Raw genomic sequence first — 17966 nt, forward strand, 5'->3', positions numbered from 1 at the left:
ATTTGGAGAATAATTACAGGGAGATTTATGCATCTTAAACTATTTTTAAAAATATAATACAAATGCAATTACTAATATACAGAAGAATAAGATATCCATCCACATGTTCTTCCACACATGCAATTGGTACTGAAGGAGTAGTGTAACTCATGTTAGAAGCGGGAATGTTCCAGTACAATACAAAAATAAGAGCATCAGCCTTGCAATAGGAATGAAAACTTGGTATTTCCCTGATAAAGAATTTTTTTGTTGTGGTTTTGTTAAATAAGTATTTGAAAAATTTAAATGACTGGTAAAAGAAAGTAGCACAGGAGATGCACTTGTAAAGTTATAACTCGCTATTGACAAGTACATGTATTTGGCAGTAACCAGGTAAAACTCAGACCACAATGTTAATAAGTACATTTCAAGAAACATATTAGCAAATTGCAGCATTTACAGAACAGACCAGTAAGAATCAGTAATATGTGTATATATTAACATATACATAAAATGACAAATACCTAGAATGAGAGGTACATCATGTGTAAGATGAAAAGAATTGTCATTTTTACTAGGTAAAAGGTACCATGGGAATGAATAAAAACAGATACAATGATCTTCCTTAAAATGTGTAATACTTCATGTAGGAAATAAAATGAAGTAGATGTATTAAGAATAAATATTGAAGTTGAAACAAGGAAGTACTTTTTAACAATTAGAGCCATTGAATTCTCAGCAGCTGTTAAAAGTTAATTTTTACATGTTGTACTATTTATAAAATCTCTTCACATAGAGTGTTTCAATTATTCTTCAAAACTCTTACAACTATTGGAACATTATTATTATTTTTATTTTATAAGCAAGACATGTGAAATTCCTCTCTTTTCTACTACCATAATGCAATACCATCTCTAATTTTTCCTGAAATGTACAGAGCAGTTCATTTTATACATGTTAATAGACTGCCATTCATGAAACGACTGAGACTCATAAGTTGTTCAAAGCCACAGAATAGATAACTGAGATTAAACTGGAACCCACTATGTTCTTACCCCAAAGCAGATGTTCTTCCCAAGTATCAATCACATTTTCAGAGCTGTATGTGGAGAAATGATTTACTTAGACAGACACTAGATTCTCTTTTAGAGTAACCATTTGCTCATATTGCCAGAAATAGCACTTTTATGATTTCAGAATTATTGAATTTATTGGAGAACCATTGATCCAAACACATTTTACAGAAGGAATCATTTTAGTTTATAGATGTTAGCAACAAATAGTGCATTGGCTGAAAACTGATCCATATGGTAAAGTTCAAGACCAGGTTTCAGAAAGCCCTCAAACTTCAATGAGCCAAGGTTCTTCAGTACCATTGAGGCTGTACAGGCACATGCTTCCTAACTGAATTTTGCTCAAAATGTATATATACATATATCCTTTGAAAAGCTACTTCAAGTAAGACTAGGAGATTGCATATATTATATAACTAAAAATAGCCTTGGCTGACCCTTTCTGAAGTATCTTCTCTACCCTCTTGAAACAGCTGCTTAATTATTTTATGTGACATTCCACATATTGAAGCTTCATATGGTTTTTAATTGATAAACCTCCTAAAACATACAAAGCTAAATGTGTCTATAACCCAGACAATTTTTGTCTGTTTGTTTTTGTTTGAAAATAATAATAGCATTGTTAAGAGGAAGATAAGCCCACTTACAGAGAAAAAGAGAAGAATAAAATTCAAGACCGAAGGTTGTGCAGAAGATGGTTCATATGGAGCTCTGGCCAGCATTTGGCTATAGGAGATTAATGGTAATACAATAGGCAGGTGGGAGGGAGTCGGGGGAAACACCAAGAACAGAATAGAGCCAAGAATCCAAGGAGGCAGGAAGTAAGAAACCATCTTTCTTTATTAACTCAACCTTCATCTTCTCACCTTCTTATCATAAGTTCTTACATATTGATCTTTATTACCTTTTCCGACTCCTTTATTCTTTGTTTTAAAACCACTTAGGAATCGTTCCATAAGGACTGCTAAATCCTCCATGAGAAAAGAAGCAGATACATTTGAGCATTTCTGTATCTTCAAAGGCAGCTAATGAGTGAACACGTTGGCTTTCGACGTGGCCAGGAGTTTATGTCCCGAGTGTGTGTGTGAGGCCTGTGGAGCTGACCTGCATACCTTTATCACCACACCTGTGTTTGCATGCCTCGCATGCCATTGCACACCAAACCACAGTGGAAAGGACGCAGTAAAGCTGTTATTATTTGTACCCTTAATGAGGGGCAGTTTGAGAAAACATGACCTCCTTCTTAGTGATGGTTCATGGACATTACCTAGTCTTGGCTTTATGGATGTATTTTTGCATAAAAAGGGTACAGACATCTGAGTTAAAAATTCAAAGAGCTGAGGAAATATACATTACAAAAGAAAGCCAAGATTTTTATATTAAAAAGCAAACTATATTGATATTATTTTAAAATTGTCAAATGTATTTCTTGGTTTATATATATATATATTTATTATAATATTGAAAGTGTATATTTGGATAATAATCATTAATGAAACACTTTACTAGTGCCTGAAATACACGTTTCTCAATAAATGTTTTTTGAAAATTAAATAGAATTTAAATAAACATATGGATCTTAGACCTCCCAAATATCAAAAGTTAGTATGTATATCAGTGACAGATTTAAGGCATGACTAGAAGCAAAACACACTAAAAATTATAACAATCTGATAAGTGTGATGAAAGAGAACAATGTTTGAAAACGTGAATGATGTACTAGTTGCCACAAATAAAATACTATCCACATTTTTAAGTATTTTTTCAAAAATAATTGTGGGATGAGGCACAACAGGACAGCAGATCAGGAATTTTCCAGGTCGGAGAAATGAGGGCTCAGCCAACCAGGTGCGGTTCTGGGCAACTTAGACTTCTGAATCTCATTGCTTGTGTAGGTCAAATAGGGACAATGTTGTTACTTGAAGGTTTGCTATAGGGATTACACTGATGTATACAGAGTACTGCAACTGGGTACAGGTGTCTCATAGGCAAAGGCTACATTTTAGCTTTATTTATTATTTATGCAAACTTGTGGTGTAAGGTAGGTCTTAAGAAAGACCAGAGCTAAGAATTGTCTTGTGAAGCTTAATGTTTGACATTAACTATCAACATTTTTGTTAATGGATTTTATTAAAATCAAAAACTTTTGCTCTATAAAATACCCTGTTGAAGAAATGAGAGACATGCCACAGACCATGAGAAAATACTTACAGAGAAATATTTGATAGAGAAACATTATCCAAAGTATACCAAGAACTCTTAAAACTCAACAATAAGTAAACAAACAATCCGATAGAGAGTGGGCCAAAGAGCTCAACAGATATCCAACCAATAGATATATACAGATGGTAAATAAGCACATGAGAAGATGCCCCTCATTGTATGTTACCAGAAAAGCGCAAATTAGAATGAAAACGAAATACCAGCACACCTACTAGAATGGCCCAAATCCCGAATGCTGACAATAGGAAATGCTGAGAGGGGTGGGAGGTACAGGAATTCCCTTTCACTGCTGGCAGGAAAGGAAAATGGCACAGCCGCTTTGGAGGCTGGTCTGGCAGTTTCTTTCATAACAAAACAAATCTTTCCACAGGATCCATCAGTTGTTCTCCTTGGTATTTACCCAAATGCGTTGAACACTTATGTCCACATAAAAACCTGCACACAAATATTTATAGCAGCTTTATTCATAATTGTCAAAACTTGGAAGCAACCACAATGTTCTTCAGTAAGCAAATGGATAAATACACTGTGCTACATCCAAACAATAAAACAATATTTATTTTTAAGGCATGAAAGAATTTTAAATGCTTGTTAGGAAGTGAAAAAAGCCAGTCTGAAGAAGCTACATACTGTGTATTCCTACATGTCCTTCTGGAAGAGGCAAAAAAACAGATAGAAAATAAGTGGTTGCCAAGGAGGGATGGCTTACACAAAGAGTAGAGGGTTTTTAGTGTAGTGAAAATATGCTTTATAGTAATACTACCATGGTGAATACATATTATTATACTTTTTCAAAACTCACAGAATGTATAGCACCCACAGTGCATTCTAATGTAACCTGTGACTTTATCATGATGGTATGTATTAATAGAAGTTAATCAATTGTAATAGCTGTACCACTCCAGTTCGGGATACTGATAGGTAATGTGGCTGGGCTTCTTGGAGCCAGCAGATATATGAGAACTCTCTCTTCTGGCCAATTTTGCAGTGAACCTAAAACTGTTTTTAAAATAAAGTTTAAGAAGAAAAATAATCTCTCATTTTATAATACTGTCTTTTTAGGAATAAAATGATATATTCACTAAAATCATGACCTTTATTTTAGCTTAAAAGCAATATCATGGAAATAAAGACACTTTAGGAAGAAGTCTAAAAAGTGGAATAATAAAAATATCTGATACCAATTCTCTCTATATATAATTTTAACTGCTTAAATTATATATTGTTTATACAATAAGATTGAAATAAATGCAATATCATGATAATTATTTGTGTCGTATTTTCTTTGTCAATGTTTGATTCTATGTACTAGAATAGGAAGTAAATTCTTAATAATTTGTGTTTGAAAAATAAGGAGTATTGATAAATAGTGACCCATTATTCTGAATTTAAAAAAAAAACCCCTACACAATGAGCTTCTGTCTTTCATAAGTATATGTTGTCCAATCCACTAAGTCATTTGATATTTTTCTAGCTGTATCTAAAATGTGTGTATATATAATTTTGAATAAACTAGAATTATGTAATCCATGTCTAAAGTAACTCTAATGTCTGATTTTTTCCAAAGGAATATTAAAAGCAGAGTGTCCTACCTAAACACAGAAGCAAAGTATGTGTAACAGCAAGACATACTTTTCTGTGATTCCTTTTGTCCTGCACACATTTATGGTTATGACAAGAATTCTAGTGAAGAAAAAAAAGGGAATAAAACAAAACAAAATAAAACCACAATAGAACAGATTTTCAACTCTGGCTTTCTTACTCTTACTAGTTATATAATGTAAGACAAATCTCTTCCAACTCCTTTATTTGTAAAATGAGAAAACTAGAATTGATGAACTCCAGAAGTTTATGATGTGCTGGTATCTGAAATTGTTTGCTGTACTATAAAACAAGGAATTCTTCAAATATATATTTTCCAAGCCAAAGTACTTCAAAATGCCAGAAATAGGCGCCAAATGTGTCTATGAAAATCTTAACTGATGGAACCATATGTAGCATTTAAACTGATCTGACTCTTTTACAATCATGACTTCCCTGAATTGTATCATTAACTTTCTTACTCTACCGTGCTTTGCTATATTAACTTTTGACAGTATGGATCATAAAAACATAGTAACAAGGGCTTATGTGTCTTTGGATTGTCCATAACACCAAGTAATGGGATATCTATACACTTTACGCGCATTTACTGTGATTCCGTCCATGATGACACCAAGAATTTGAAGTTGAGCGAACAATTTTGCAACAAAGTGATTAAATTTTGTCACTGGTAGAACCTAACAGATGTGAGAAGCAAACAATTATTTGTGAAAGATCAGGTCCTCTGCTTTTTCTTTCGATTTTAAAATTAAATACTTTATTTAAGAGTCTAAAATTTTAAATGATTTTAATTGGAAATAACACGGATATTTGTGTGCATGTGTGTGTGAATTTTGTTGTTTTGAATTGTTTCCATTCTCCATTCACTAATCTGCTGAGAGACTTTTACTAACAGAAGAGTGTTTCTGTAATTTGGTTATGCTTCCCAAGCAGCTAGAAGAAGATTCTCCATCTGGCAGTCTCCTCTCTGTTACATATACATAAAAATAGATTTATGTGATCAATATAAATTCATCTTTAAAAAACTAAAAAGTCCATCTTCTAGCATAGTTAATAGAAAAGTCTTGCAATTAATAAATATTTAGAAAAATTCTTTCCGATTTGCAGCTCATCACTGGCGCTATCATATGAAGTTTTAGGGTTGTTGTTTCCTTCACTTACAAGCTGTAAGATTGGACAAAATTTCACAGATTTTCACAGACTAGCATTTGAGTAGACACAAAGAAAACTAGTTGTGTTTTATTACACAGCTAATGGTGTGCATTTTTATATGAGAAAAAAGCTTGGTAAACAAAGTAATTTTAGTAATATATTCATATCATAATTCAATGGCAAACAGCTATTTTATCTTATTTTTTATTTGAGACATGGTTGTGATTATAAAGCCCATGTAAATTTGGGAAAATATCTGTTCAGGATGCAAGGAATTAAAAAGGCAAAATGAATATTTTGTTTTTAATCATTGGTGTATTCCTCACTGAATAAGTCGTTCTTGACATGTCTGCTAGATGTAGGATTAGTCCAGCTGAAAACTGGTAACTGTCTCTTTTCCTACCCGAAAAGTGAGAACTTTTGTGACATCCTAAGGAGAAAACTGCAGCCATTCATAGAAGTGGTCAGGGAAAAGAAACAGAAAATGATCCTCAAATTCATTGTAAAATCATTTCCCAATTACTAGTAAATCCCAACTTTTCAGATGGTCAGTATTTTTATGCAGATGGATCAGTTTCTGTGTTGAGAATAGTCTCTAGTAAGAATTTAGTAGTAAGTCTTATATTTGTTCAAACTCGGGGAGCTTTCTTTAGATATTTAGTTGTGTTTGTTCCTGTTAAAAAAAAACAGGTTTTTCAAACAATTCTGCAACCTAGCAACATTTTTCTTCTTTTAAAAGTGACTTTGACTATACAACCATTAGTTGTCAATGAAAAATAAATAATACAGAATAAATTACATGTACATTGAAGCTATAGCTACTATCCATCTCAGCTTTATTAGCTCTTCCCTCACAAAATAAAATGCACATTTATTTGGTAGTTCTCCAAATATAAGTATATATGAACAAATATAAACCATAATTTTAAAAAGCTGAATTTTTAATAGCCTAGGAATACTCAAATCACATTCTTGAATCTTGGATGAAAATTAAAGCCTTTTTAATTAATTGGGTCAAAGCATCAACACAGCTTAATGGTCACTTAGATGGTACTTCAATTTACTTAATATTAGGTCAGAAGAAAGTCTTTCTCTCTTCCATGATATAGGATTAATTCAAGAGGAGGAGCCACCAACATTGATATCATTCTTCCTTATAAGATTATAAAAAATCTATCCTAGTACAGAAATTGGTGGGAGTTATTTAAAGAACACCTTAGTAAGTTTACAGTAGATATTTTAATAGTTATTTAGTAAAAAAATTAATGATTGAATTGGGATTAACACAATCTATATCTAACAAATTGACATATTTTAATAAACCTGATTTAATATGATTATACACGAGTATCCCTATGTAGCAAAAATTCTAGATTGTGACAGAAATGAGCACTTGCACTGATGTGCAATGAGTAAATTACTACTTCTGTTTAAATCAAGAAAAACATAGGGTAATTAAAAGTCTGATTTATTTTTAGAATGCCTAGGGATGTAAATAAGGTTGAGGATACTGACTTCAGACTTGGGACTCTGAATCTATCGATTAATTACCGAAGCAGACCACGATGATTGCTTAGGTAAATAATCAAACAGGGTATGCAATACACCAGCTCTCTCAACTCTCAACTCCCTGTAAGGAACCAAATCACATAAGAAAGATTTCATCGTGAATGAAACTTTTAAGCCTCTAAAATCTCTTATCCTTTAAAAATAATCATGATTCTTATATCATCACAAGATATATACCCTGACTCCCACAGGTTTTTAATCTTGGGGTTGTACTTAATTTGGGAGATATATTTACATGATTTTATAAATAACTTTGTATGGCCTTAATTTTAGGTTGAAAAACAAATATTACTCCCTCAGGCAATTAACAATGAATAACAATTTTTAAATATATTTTCCCCACCAAGAAGAACAGCATATTTTCTGAGGACATGTCTCTGTCTGCACTCATGGAGTCCTTCCAAGGGTCTAAAGGCATGGGAAGTTTTTCAGTTTTCTTATACATTTATGCACTTGATTGGAATCAGAAAATACTGGCAGATAATCGAGCTGAATAGAACTGCAATAACATGAATGCTGCTCTTTGTTTTTCTCTTTAGAATGTGACTTTCAAAATTAAGCTTTGGAAGTTTTGCTGTTCTTTACTGTGCTGAATAGTTTTCTTAATGGACAAATACATCAAGCCTTCCATATGCACATAGATTTCCCCTCAGTGTTTTCACAAGAAGAATTCTCACCTTGCCCTTTCCAATCCTGAAAATTAATGGAGAATTTCAGGTTTACAGTGAACCTTCTAACACATCATACTTCATTGTTTTCTATTAATAATTTAATGATTTAAAAGAAAACCTTGCTCATATGATGTCATACGAGATTATACTCAGTCTTCATACCATGCAGCCAAGGCCCCTACTGTTTTCAACAACAGGAAGGCTTCTCACTCAAAATCAAAGAAATAGTGTATGTCTGTTTTCCTAGCAGAGCAGACAGTTGATGTTGAAAACCAAAACATTTAGTAGAACATTCAGGATTCACTAAAATAGAGCTAACTAACTACATTAGAGAAATTTCTTCCTAACAGGAAATAGTTTCCTTCCCAAACATGGACATGGATTTCAGTGGTGTTCAAAACACAAAACTAGATTACCTTAATTAACCCCATTTTGCTTTGCGAAAATCTGCTGCACAGTTGACTGTGTAATCGCAAAGAAGAAAAATAAATCATTTCCATTGGTGTTGACTGAGGCCATCGCTGGCGGGAGAGAAATGCTGGTCGGATTTAGGGTCTGTGTCAGCCACACCCAGACTCTGAGGGGCCATTGGGCCGATGATTCTGTGTGGTCGACAACAAGCAGAAACCGCGTTTCGCGTTTGCGTGGTGTGAGTGTATGGATTAGTCCTGGCTTGATTGAATTGCAGATCAGACTAATTGAAGAAAGTACATTTAAAAAGAGCGTTTTCATTTTAGTTTTATTGTAATCAGTGGTATTTTTAATTTTCTTAAAAGGCACCCAAGAATAATTACCTTTGTGAACCAAAAATATACAAAACTGTACAGAATAAATAGTTCATAGAAATCTAGCTATGCTTTCTTGTAAAATAAAGCTACACTGTGCCACTCATGAGGCAACTTAAACCACTTACGTTCAGAAGTGCCTTTTGCTACTAATTTATGGCAACTATCATTTAACATCAATAAAAATAATAATATTTTTTCCTATTTCTTTACACCTGTGAGTTACTTGCCACAAGAAACATATTTCTATCATGGTCATTCAAATTTACAAAGGATTAACGCTATGAAGGAAGCCAAACTTAATAGATGCACTAGTCCTATTTACAATTGGATATCAGTAGCATTCTTTAAATATTCAAAGGATAAGACTTAAACTTTGAGCACAAATGACATACCTTAGTTCACAGCAGCATCGACAATAAGATTGTCCACACAAAATGTGCAGAAAGCCCAAAAAGTTTGCTTGTGTATTCCACCATAACTACGAATCATTTTTAACTTTAAGTTCAGAAAGCATAACAGGACCACTTAAAAAAATCCTCAAATGTTCAAAGTTTTGGTTCGCTCATAGCCTATATAATTCAACCTTTTATTTTTTTCCCTACTATTACTATTTGTAATTTTGAAGGTCCAGTTCCTTTTGCCTTTACTGCAATAAAATGAGATGCATTTAACAATGCACATTTTTCAGTACATATACTAGTTATATAAACAATATATTTCTTACACATTATAACTACATATACATGTATAATTTTTAAATGACAAAATTCAATTCTATTCAATCCATGGGTAAAATAATTCAAGAAAAATAGGGTTACTTGGTCAACCCTTCCAGATGTGCAAGAGGACTTCTGTGAAACACTTTTAAGTATGTGGAGAAATATCACTATCATCCTTGAGTGATTTACACGCAAGGATTTGTTTTATTGGGGACAGACAAAATTGCCAAAAAAACAACACAATGGCTTCTCCCAGTGATCCCTGAGTTTTCCTTTCTTTTATTCCCACAGAAATACTGCTGTGCTTCAACTCTGATGACACACTCATGTAAGGCACTTATTTACAAGGTTTTGACATAAGACAGAATCACAGCATTTCTGCAAAAGCCCTCAAACTCTCCATCTACGTCTGCTGCTCCAGGACTTCTAGGTAGTCGGGTTCCGCATGTAAATTAGCTTTGAGCTCAAAATATTCATTTTTAGTCTGTTCCACTAATACCTTCCTGGGTCTCGAGTACATTAATGTCTCCATTAGCTTTAACTCTTCGTGTGCTCCTGGATAGTGTACCTCCATATCAGGCTTGAGCTGAGCAATGTTTTTCTTTAGGTATTCCGTGATTCCCAGCTGTTGGAGTTCTCTTTCCTTCTCTAAAATGTTCCTATACAATGAACTGGCATCTTGGAAGGATAAAAATTCAGTAGATTGGTCTGTGGTTTTGTACTTCATATTGGGCCCTGTGAGTGGCGAATGATTTTCCCGTTCTAAGAGACTTCTTTGGAGATGTTTTGCATCACTTCCTTCTTTCTCATTCTTTTCTTCTTCCTCTTCCACATGCTTTGGGCCGAAGGATGGACTTCTGTAGACGTGAACCATGGGGCTCACCATGTGCTGCTCGTAGAGCGATGCACTGGGTCTTTCAGTGGTGTGATGAGTTGTTTTATGGCCATACATACTATATTGAAGATGCACCGGACTGTTATCCCTGATCTGCTCATCTGCTTGTTTCTTTTTGTATCTTCTCCTGCGGTGGAGAACAAGAACCACTATCCCTGCAGCACAGAACACAATAGTTATGAACACAATCAGCAGTCCTAATATTAAAACAGACAGTGGCACAGCATCGGTAAGCGATCTTAAAATAGTATCTGCTGTAGTTGTGGCTGTAGGAGTATTGACAATTATGTAACTAGTCTGAGTTGGCAGAGATGGGTTACTGACTAAACCTGGGCAAAGAAGTTCACTATTAAGTGATTTTAATTCCTTCTTGTTTAAGTGCTCTGGAGAAGTGCAGAGGATGTCATCTGTCACTGTGTTCTTACTTAATTTTTGTATCCATTGCTGCAATCCAACTAGGTCACAGGAACAATCCCAGGGGTTGTCCTCAAGGTCAATCTGGGTCAGTAAATGAAGGTCATCCAAGATATTACTCACAGGTAGATGAGTAAACTGGTTTGTTTTAAGGTTTACTCTTGTTAGTGGAACTCCTGAAAAAATATGTGGTGGTAAAACTTGTAATAGATTATTATTTAAATACAGGACTCTAAGTTTAGGCATTGGGTTAAAGGTTCCTGGTAATATTTCCTTAATTGCATTATATTCAAGATATAAGTACTCAAGATTGTGGAGACCAAGGAACATGGCTCTCGTTAATTTTGTCAGATGGTTACCATTTAAATAGAGCTTCTGTAATCTTGTTAGATTCATAAATGATCCTTCTTCAAGTACCTCAATATGATTGTTTCCCAAGTGAAGCATTTCCAAAGTGAAGTATTCCACTAGATCAGACTCCATTACTGTATGAATAATATTCCCTGCTAGAATAAGCTTTCTAGGATTTTGCGGAGGAGGTTTTAGATCCGACAAGCTTTCAATATTGCGTTCTTGACAGTGTATCAGCAGTCCTGATGGGGATAGTACTTTGCAGTTACAAGGAATTGGACAGTAGAGTACTGGAAGTTGAGTGGATGGCTTTGTAATATAAGGTATCAAACCTGGTGCTTTGGTGGGTGGTTTTAAAGGTGATATGGTCTTGACTGACAGGCGGCTATCACTTATTGAAGATGTTACTGCCTGAAGTAATGATCCAGAGGGATCCTCGTGTTCTTCATACACTGGTGGCGTGGGGCAAATTGATTCCTTTTTCAGTCGGCTTAGAATGCTTCCTTTGAAAACCACAGGGCTATTGCATACAACCTCACCAATGATAGACTGTGGAGGCATGTTTTCCAACCAGATTTTCAGCTGTAATAGGTCACAATTGCAGGCCCATTTATTGTCCTCCAACTGGAGATCCAATATTCTGCCAATGTGTTCTAAAAAACCGACATAAGGCAATGTTTGCAACTGATTTCCACGAAGATCTAGGTGGGTTAAAGGAACAAATCGAAATATGTTTGGAGGCAGACTCTCAATAGCATTGTCATTTAAAATTAACACTTTAAGTCTGTTGAGCTTGCTAAAGGCACTTGGTTCAATCACTGTAATAAAATTGTTATCTGCTTGTAGGAATTCCAGGTTTTCCAGTCCATGGAAGGTATCCTCTTTAAGAATTTCTAAAGAATTGTGATTGATATGAAGTTGCTTTAGAAGGCCAAGGCCATTAAATGCACCAGTCTCAATATCTGCAATGTTGTTAAATCCAAGGTGTATTGAGATAGCATTGCTAAGCCCAGAAAAGTCATTTGTGTGAAGCATTGTCAGACCATTATTCAATAAACTTAACTGGAAAGGTCGTGAGGGTGGCACACTTATTTGGGATAACAGCTTGATACCTTTTTCTTCACAATTTATTAAAATTGTGCCATCTTTTTCCTCACAGTTGCAAAGAGAATCACACGAACCTCTGGCTGAGGACATTGGAGACGGGGACTGTGAAGACATATAGGCCAGCAGAGATGAGTATAAGAGATGAATCCACAGCTTCATGTTGTCATGTGATGGAATCGAATTCTGGAAGATAAAACACAATAACAATGGGCTTTAGTGAGTAGGAGCAGCGAAGAAATGAATCTGATGTTTGCCAAATGCCAGGCTTTCCACTACAAAGAAAAACATTGATTACTGTGAAAATATGAATATTTTGCTGCATCTACATTGCTCTTTTACTTTTTTCTAATATGATTACAGATGTGTTTTCATTTAGTTTTAACTTGAATTGTGAACAAATTATAAAATTTAGGTCAAGGAGAATTTGAAATGCTGTATCATCAGTTGCGTTCACATCTGCCAAATAAACTGCATTTTAATAGATGACATAGGTGTTGGCTAAATGGACCGTTGATTCTTTGATGTGATGCAAAGGTGTATATTTGAAACAACATCAATGAATCTAACGCTGAAGGATTAAAGTATAAGACAAATATGTAGGTATTAGCCAAAAGAAGAGAGAACTGTAGGGAATAAAAAATGATAGGAAAAAAAATGTACATATGCCTGTATTATACATTTATTTATTTATAATTTTTAACTTGATGTCACACTGGAACATCTAGTAATGTGCCTGTGTTTTAACCTGCTTGGATTCTGGCTCAATATACTTATTAATTTCATTTATTTAAAAACCTTAGGGAGAATGTGTCTCTGACTGCATAATAAGGTGGAACACTATAAAAATAACTTTGTTTTAACTGTGCTCTTTGGGGTGCTTTGTCTCAGCCTAACAGAGTTAGATATATATGATTAAGAGTGCCCATTCAAATTTCACATGAGTCACACTTTATATTGAGTTTCTAGATGTAGGATATCTTCTAATACTTTTACATTTTTAAGAATGAGATTAATATCATAAAAACTAAAGAAGCTGGGCATGGGAGTTTAGGGGGTAGAGGGATTGAGCAAAAAGGAAAAAGGACTCATGGAAATGGACAACAGTGTGGTGATTGCTAGGGGAGAGGGTCGAAGGGGACTAAATGGTCATAGAAAAACACAATAAAGATTAAATTAAAATATTAAAAATAAAGAAAAACTGATCTTTAGCATGCATTTATGGCTATGATAAAAAAGTAAACACTGCCTCATATAAACTTCTAGCAAATGACTTCCTAATGAGGTCCCAAAATAGGCTTAAGGGCACTGAAGGTCATCCTGTAATTAAGTGATTGATCTCTTTTATTATAAGGCTGAGAGTTGCAAACAATGAACTCTGAAACAGACTGCATCATACTGAAATACTTGAGAATATCTCTAATTTTCTAAATAAAAAGAAATGACAGCTCAGGATAGCAACATCACATATTCTAGCTCCTTAAAAATTTAAGACACACATCTGAAACAGCAATTTTTAGTAAAGATTCTAACTCTGAAATGACAGTAGTGACCAGGTGAATGCATAACTCTAGTAGTATCCTATTCCCTTCCTTTAAATATGAACCTTAAATTTATGTGAACTAAGGGTAAACAAACACCACATCTTATAACTGTTCAACTTTTCAGAATGTTAACTGCCTTCCTTTTTCTGGATGGGATGTACACTAACTTTGAATTTAATTAAAAGTCACAATCAGGTAAACCATCCCAGTACCCAATCAATAAGCCTAAATATAAACTTTTATTCCAAGAATATACATCACTTAAATGAAAACATGTATAGCATTAATTTTCTGAAAAGGCAAAAGGTAGCCAAAGAAATAAAACAACATAATGCCTTTCCAGAGAAAGGAAAAGTTAGCAGACTCAATATTTCCAAAGGGAAATAGTTTAATTTTAAACAGCTCTGAGAACTGTGTTTAAAATCAAGCAGCTTGTAGTTGCAGCCTTTAACTTGTGGATTGGCTTCCACAAACAATAAAAGTACTTCTCCAAAGATTACCAGGAAAGAATAGTATTCATTTCACCAGGTACAGCATCTTGAGAAAATACTAAATAACTCCCAGATGATAATCTCTCATGACTTTTTCATCTGATATGCATTTTATGCTCTTCAAAACATCTTAGAAAACAATTTATAATCTTTTCAGACACACATGCAAATTTGAAGAGTAGTTCTGTGTTGACAATATCTGATTCAATTGTTAAAGAGGTCAAAAATCTCCATTCACATATTTTTAGAAAACATGGTTACGTCAGGAAATAATAAAAGTAGTATACAAAATACAAAGAATCCTTTAATTTTCTGCTTATGTTTTAAGTTCAACAGTGGCGTCTGGAGGTGACCTTTTCTTCAGAAAGCACACATACTTAATTTCCAGTAACAACCTGCATGCTGTACAAAATTACAGGGGCATATTATTTTATTCGTTTTTTTCTAGAGCCAGCTGTTGGGCTAAATGCTGCTCAGAGAAAACAGGCATCTGCTTCAGCATTAGTGGTGCCAATGAGCAAGAATGAAACTGGATATCCTGTAATGGGAAGTCATTTTTTTTAAAGGAGAAAATATATACATTCAATCACTTTAAGAATGATGTAAAAATTGGTATCACAAAAGCCTGGAAACATTCATCTTACCTGTAAAGCAGAGACTCTTCCTGACGCTATCTGTAATGCACAGCTGGAAGAGATGTTCAAAGTAAATTCAGTTTCCTTATTAAAAAAGAAAACACTAACGGCCGCGTACTTTCTTCGCAAATATCACTTTTTGGCAAGTCCCATCACTTTGTAAAGTGAAAGCCTCTGGTCAGAGACAAAGTGCTGAGCATTTCATTGAAAATATTTCAAGCAGAGTGCACACTAGATCATCCTGGAGCAGTTGTCCTTCCCCAATTAAAATGCACAGCGTACTTCACAGCTATGCTGACTTTTTTTGCATATAGTTAACCATTTGCAGGCTGCGGAATGCAGTCAATAAACAAGATGTTTCACAGAGCTGGGGCTGATCACTCTTGCTTTCTGAGGTTGTAGATCCAAGCTGCAGCAATGTTCTCTTTCTTCCCTTTCTAGTCTTTCTTGTTAGCTCAGTTTGTTATTAGTCAGACTGCCAAGGGCTGGGAGGTAGGCGTAAATAAAGAGACTTCTTGGCTTTTGACTCAGCCTTTAAGCCCTTCCCCATCAGAATGCTTTAATCTGCCAGTGTCATTTAACAGAAGAGACAGCTCCACCTTGGGACTGCTCAACTCCTCCTTTTTCTGCAAGTGGTCTCCCCACTCCCTCTTCCTACCAAAAGCAGTGTAAGGACAATTGGATGGGAATAATTACATCTCATTTTGAATGTCTGAGATTATTTTGTGGTATATAGAAAACTAAATAATAATTATGTTAAATTTTAATCTGGCACACTACTGTGTTGTCTGCACACATGTGTGCAGAAAAACTGCATGCATGCTGCCTGGAAAAGAGTGGTTTCAGTATTTTTTTTTTGAAATTGTGCACCAAATAAATTTTTAAATGTTCACATGAACTGCTTTCCTGCTGTATTTGCATTTTTGAATTCAGGCTTTTAACATTTTTTTTAAATCCTCATGCGAGAGACTAAGTTTTATACTTCATTATTTCTTTCCCTACAGCTAAGTTTCAATGATAAGATTAGAAATAAGGTTCTTTTTCCGTTAATATTTATTTGGAATGGAAATAATGATTATCATGAATTATATTCAAGAATCTTTATTACAAATGGTTGTCATTAGTCAAACACTGTTTATCACTCTCAAAAATATAAAATTGTGTTTTCAGATCAAATAAAACAAGGTAAGTGAGTAAATGGAAGTGAAAATGTCATGATTTTTTATGGTACTAGGTCAGAGAGCACTTTGTCCTAAAATGATTATATTTAAAATTTAGTCATTTCTTCAACTATTAAAATTTCCTGAATCACCACTAATAAAACTCTACTGTCAGATTCCTTATTTCCCCAAAGGCACATGCTTTAAAAATCAGCCCTCTTTACCTTCATTCTAAGTACCTGACCTGTTTTATACCCAAAATGAATGTGCTACGTACTATCACTTATTTTGAAACATTCTATGTTTAGAAGCACATTTGTCTATAGGTTCTAGGTTACCTATACAGTATTAAGTCTCATTTCAGAGAAAGCTACTCTTAAAAAAGAGGTTTTATGGAGGTTAAATGATCAAAATGGGAAACATTAGATTGTCTTGTTATATAATGATAGACTACATGTATGCATTCAAATTCATAAAGTTTCATATCCTTAGTGTGAAATAGTTGTTTTAAAATATAAGGATTTTGATGCCATTTTTAACATTCCATTATTCTTTATGTATATTCTCTTACTCATTAAGCCTTTTATTTATTTTGAAGACATTGTGTGCTCTAAAATGGAATAGAGTTTATAATACAGATTAAGAAGTGAATAAAGAGAATCTAAATGAGGAATAAGAGAATAAAGGGAATAAGAAAGAATAAAGGCAAAGCATCAACTTTAGGCACTTACTGCCAGCTGATAACCATCTCAACTAAAATCCAACTATTAATTAAGTGGTGACAATGGGGAAACAAGGAACTAGAATAATTTATCTTCCAACACTGTAGACATAATTCTCCAAATGCATTTCTTTAAGTTTTGGCAGCAAAATCTCAGAAAAAATGTTCTTGAAGTGTAGTTTGTGGAGGAATGATTTTCAAAGAGACTTGTGGGACTAAAGAAACAAATATCCTTATAGATTTATGCAGGTTTCTCTCATTTTCTTCAGTTTGATCTAATTGAGACACTAACTGAGAACAATCAACATTATACCACGCGGCAGATAGTCAACATACTCAAAATATCAAAATCTGCCTAGGCTGGTGTGGCCCAGTGGATTGAGTCCTGGCCTGCAAACCAAAGGGTCTCTGTTCAGTCAGGCCACATGCCTGGATGGTGGGCCAGGTCCCCGGGGGTGGGGGGTTGCTAGGAACAACCACAGATTTTTATTTCTCACCCTCTCTTTCTCCCTCTCACCCTGTCTTTCTCCCTCCCTTCCCCTATCTAAAAAATTAATAAATAAGATCTTTTAAAAAATCCAAATCAAATAAAGTTACTGGTGAAAATGAAAAAAAAATGTCCTTCATTTTATGGGAAAAAAAAACATATGGATCTTTTGGCCAACCCTATACATGAGGAGTTAGGAGACGGTCCTTCCTCCCCTGCTTATGTGGTGGGAAAGCAATCATTTTACATGGTAACAAAGGCTAGATAGAATAACATTTTATGAAATTTGTTGGACTGATAATGCATATGGGACAAATAGCCTGAAAAGACAAAGACTAAAAAGAGGAAAGAGGACAGATTAAACAATGAAAGAGGTTTATTCATTCTG

At 34.4% G+C, this 17966-nt stretch overlaps 1 protein-coding gene across 1 annotated transcript; it reads right to left on the minus strand.

Moving 5' to 3' along the window:
- Positions 1 to 8993: 8993 nt before the first annotated feature.
- On the minus strand, positions 8994 to 15720 carry SLITRK6 (SLIT and NTRK like family member 6). Its single transcript, XM_024568799.3, has 2 exons — positions 15220 to 15720; positions 8994 to 12726 (listed from the first exon to the last, which is right to left on the minus strand). The coding sequence occupies exon 2, from the start codon at positions 12700 to 12702 to the stop codon at positions 10180 to 10182; it is 2523 nt and encodes an 840-aa protein (XP_024424567.2). The 5' UTR covers positions 12703 to 12726; positions 15220 to 15720; the 3' UTR covers positions 8994 to 10179.
- Between the last annotated feature and the right edge of the window lie 2246 nt (positions 15721 to 17966).

Source organism: Desmodus rotundus, chromosome 13 (assembly GCF_022682495.2).
Source record: "Desmodus rotundus isolate HL8 chromosome 13, HLdesRot8A.1, whole genome shotgun sequence".
Lineage (NCBI taxonomy): Eukaryota > Metazoa > Chordata > Mammalia > Chiroptera > Phyllostomidae > Desmodus > Desmodus rotundus.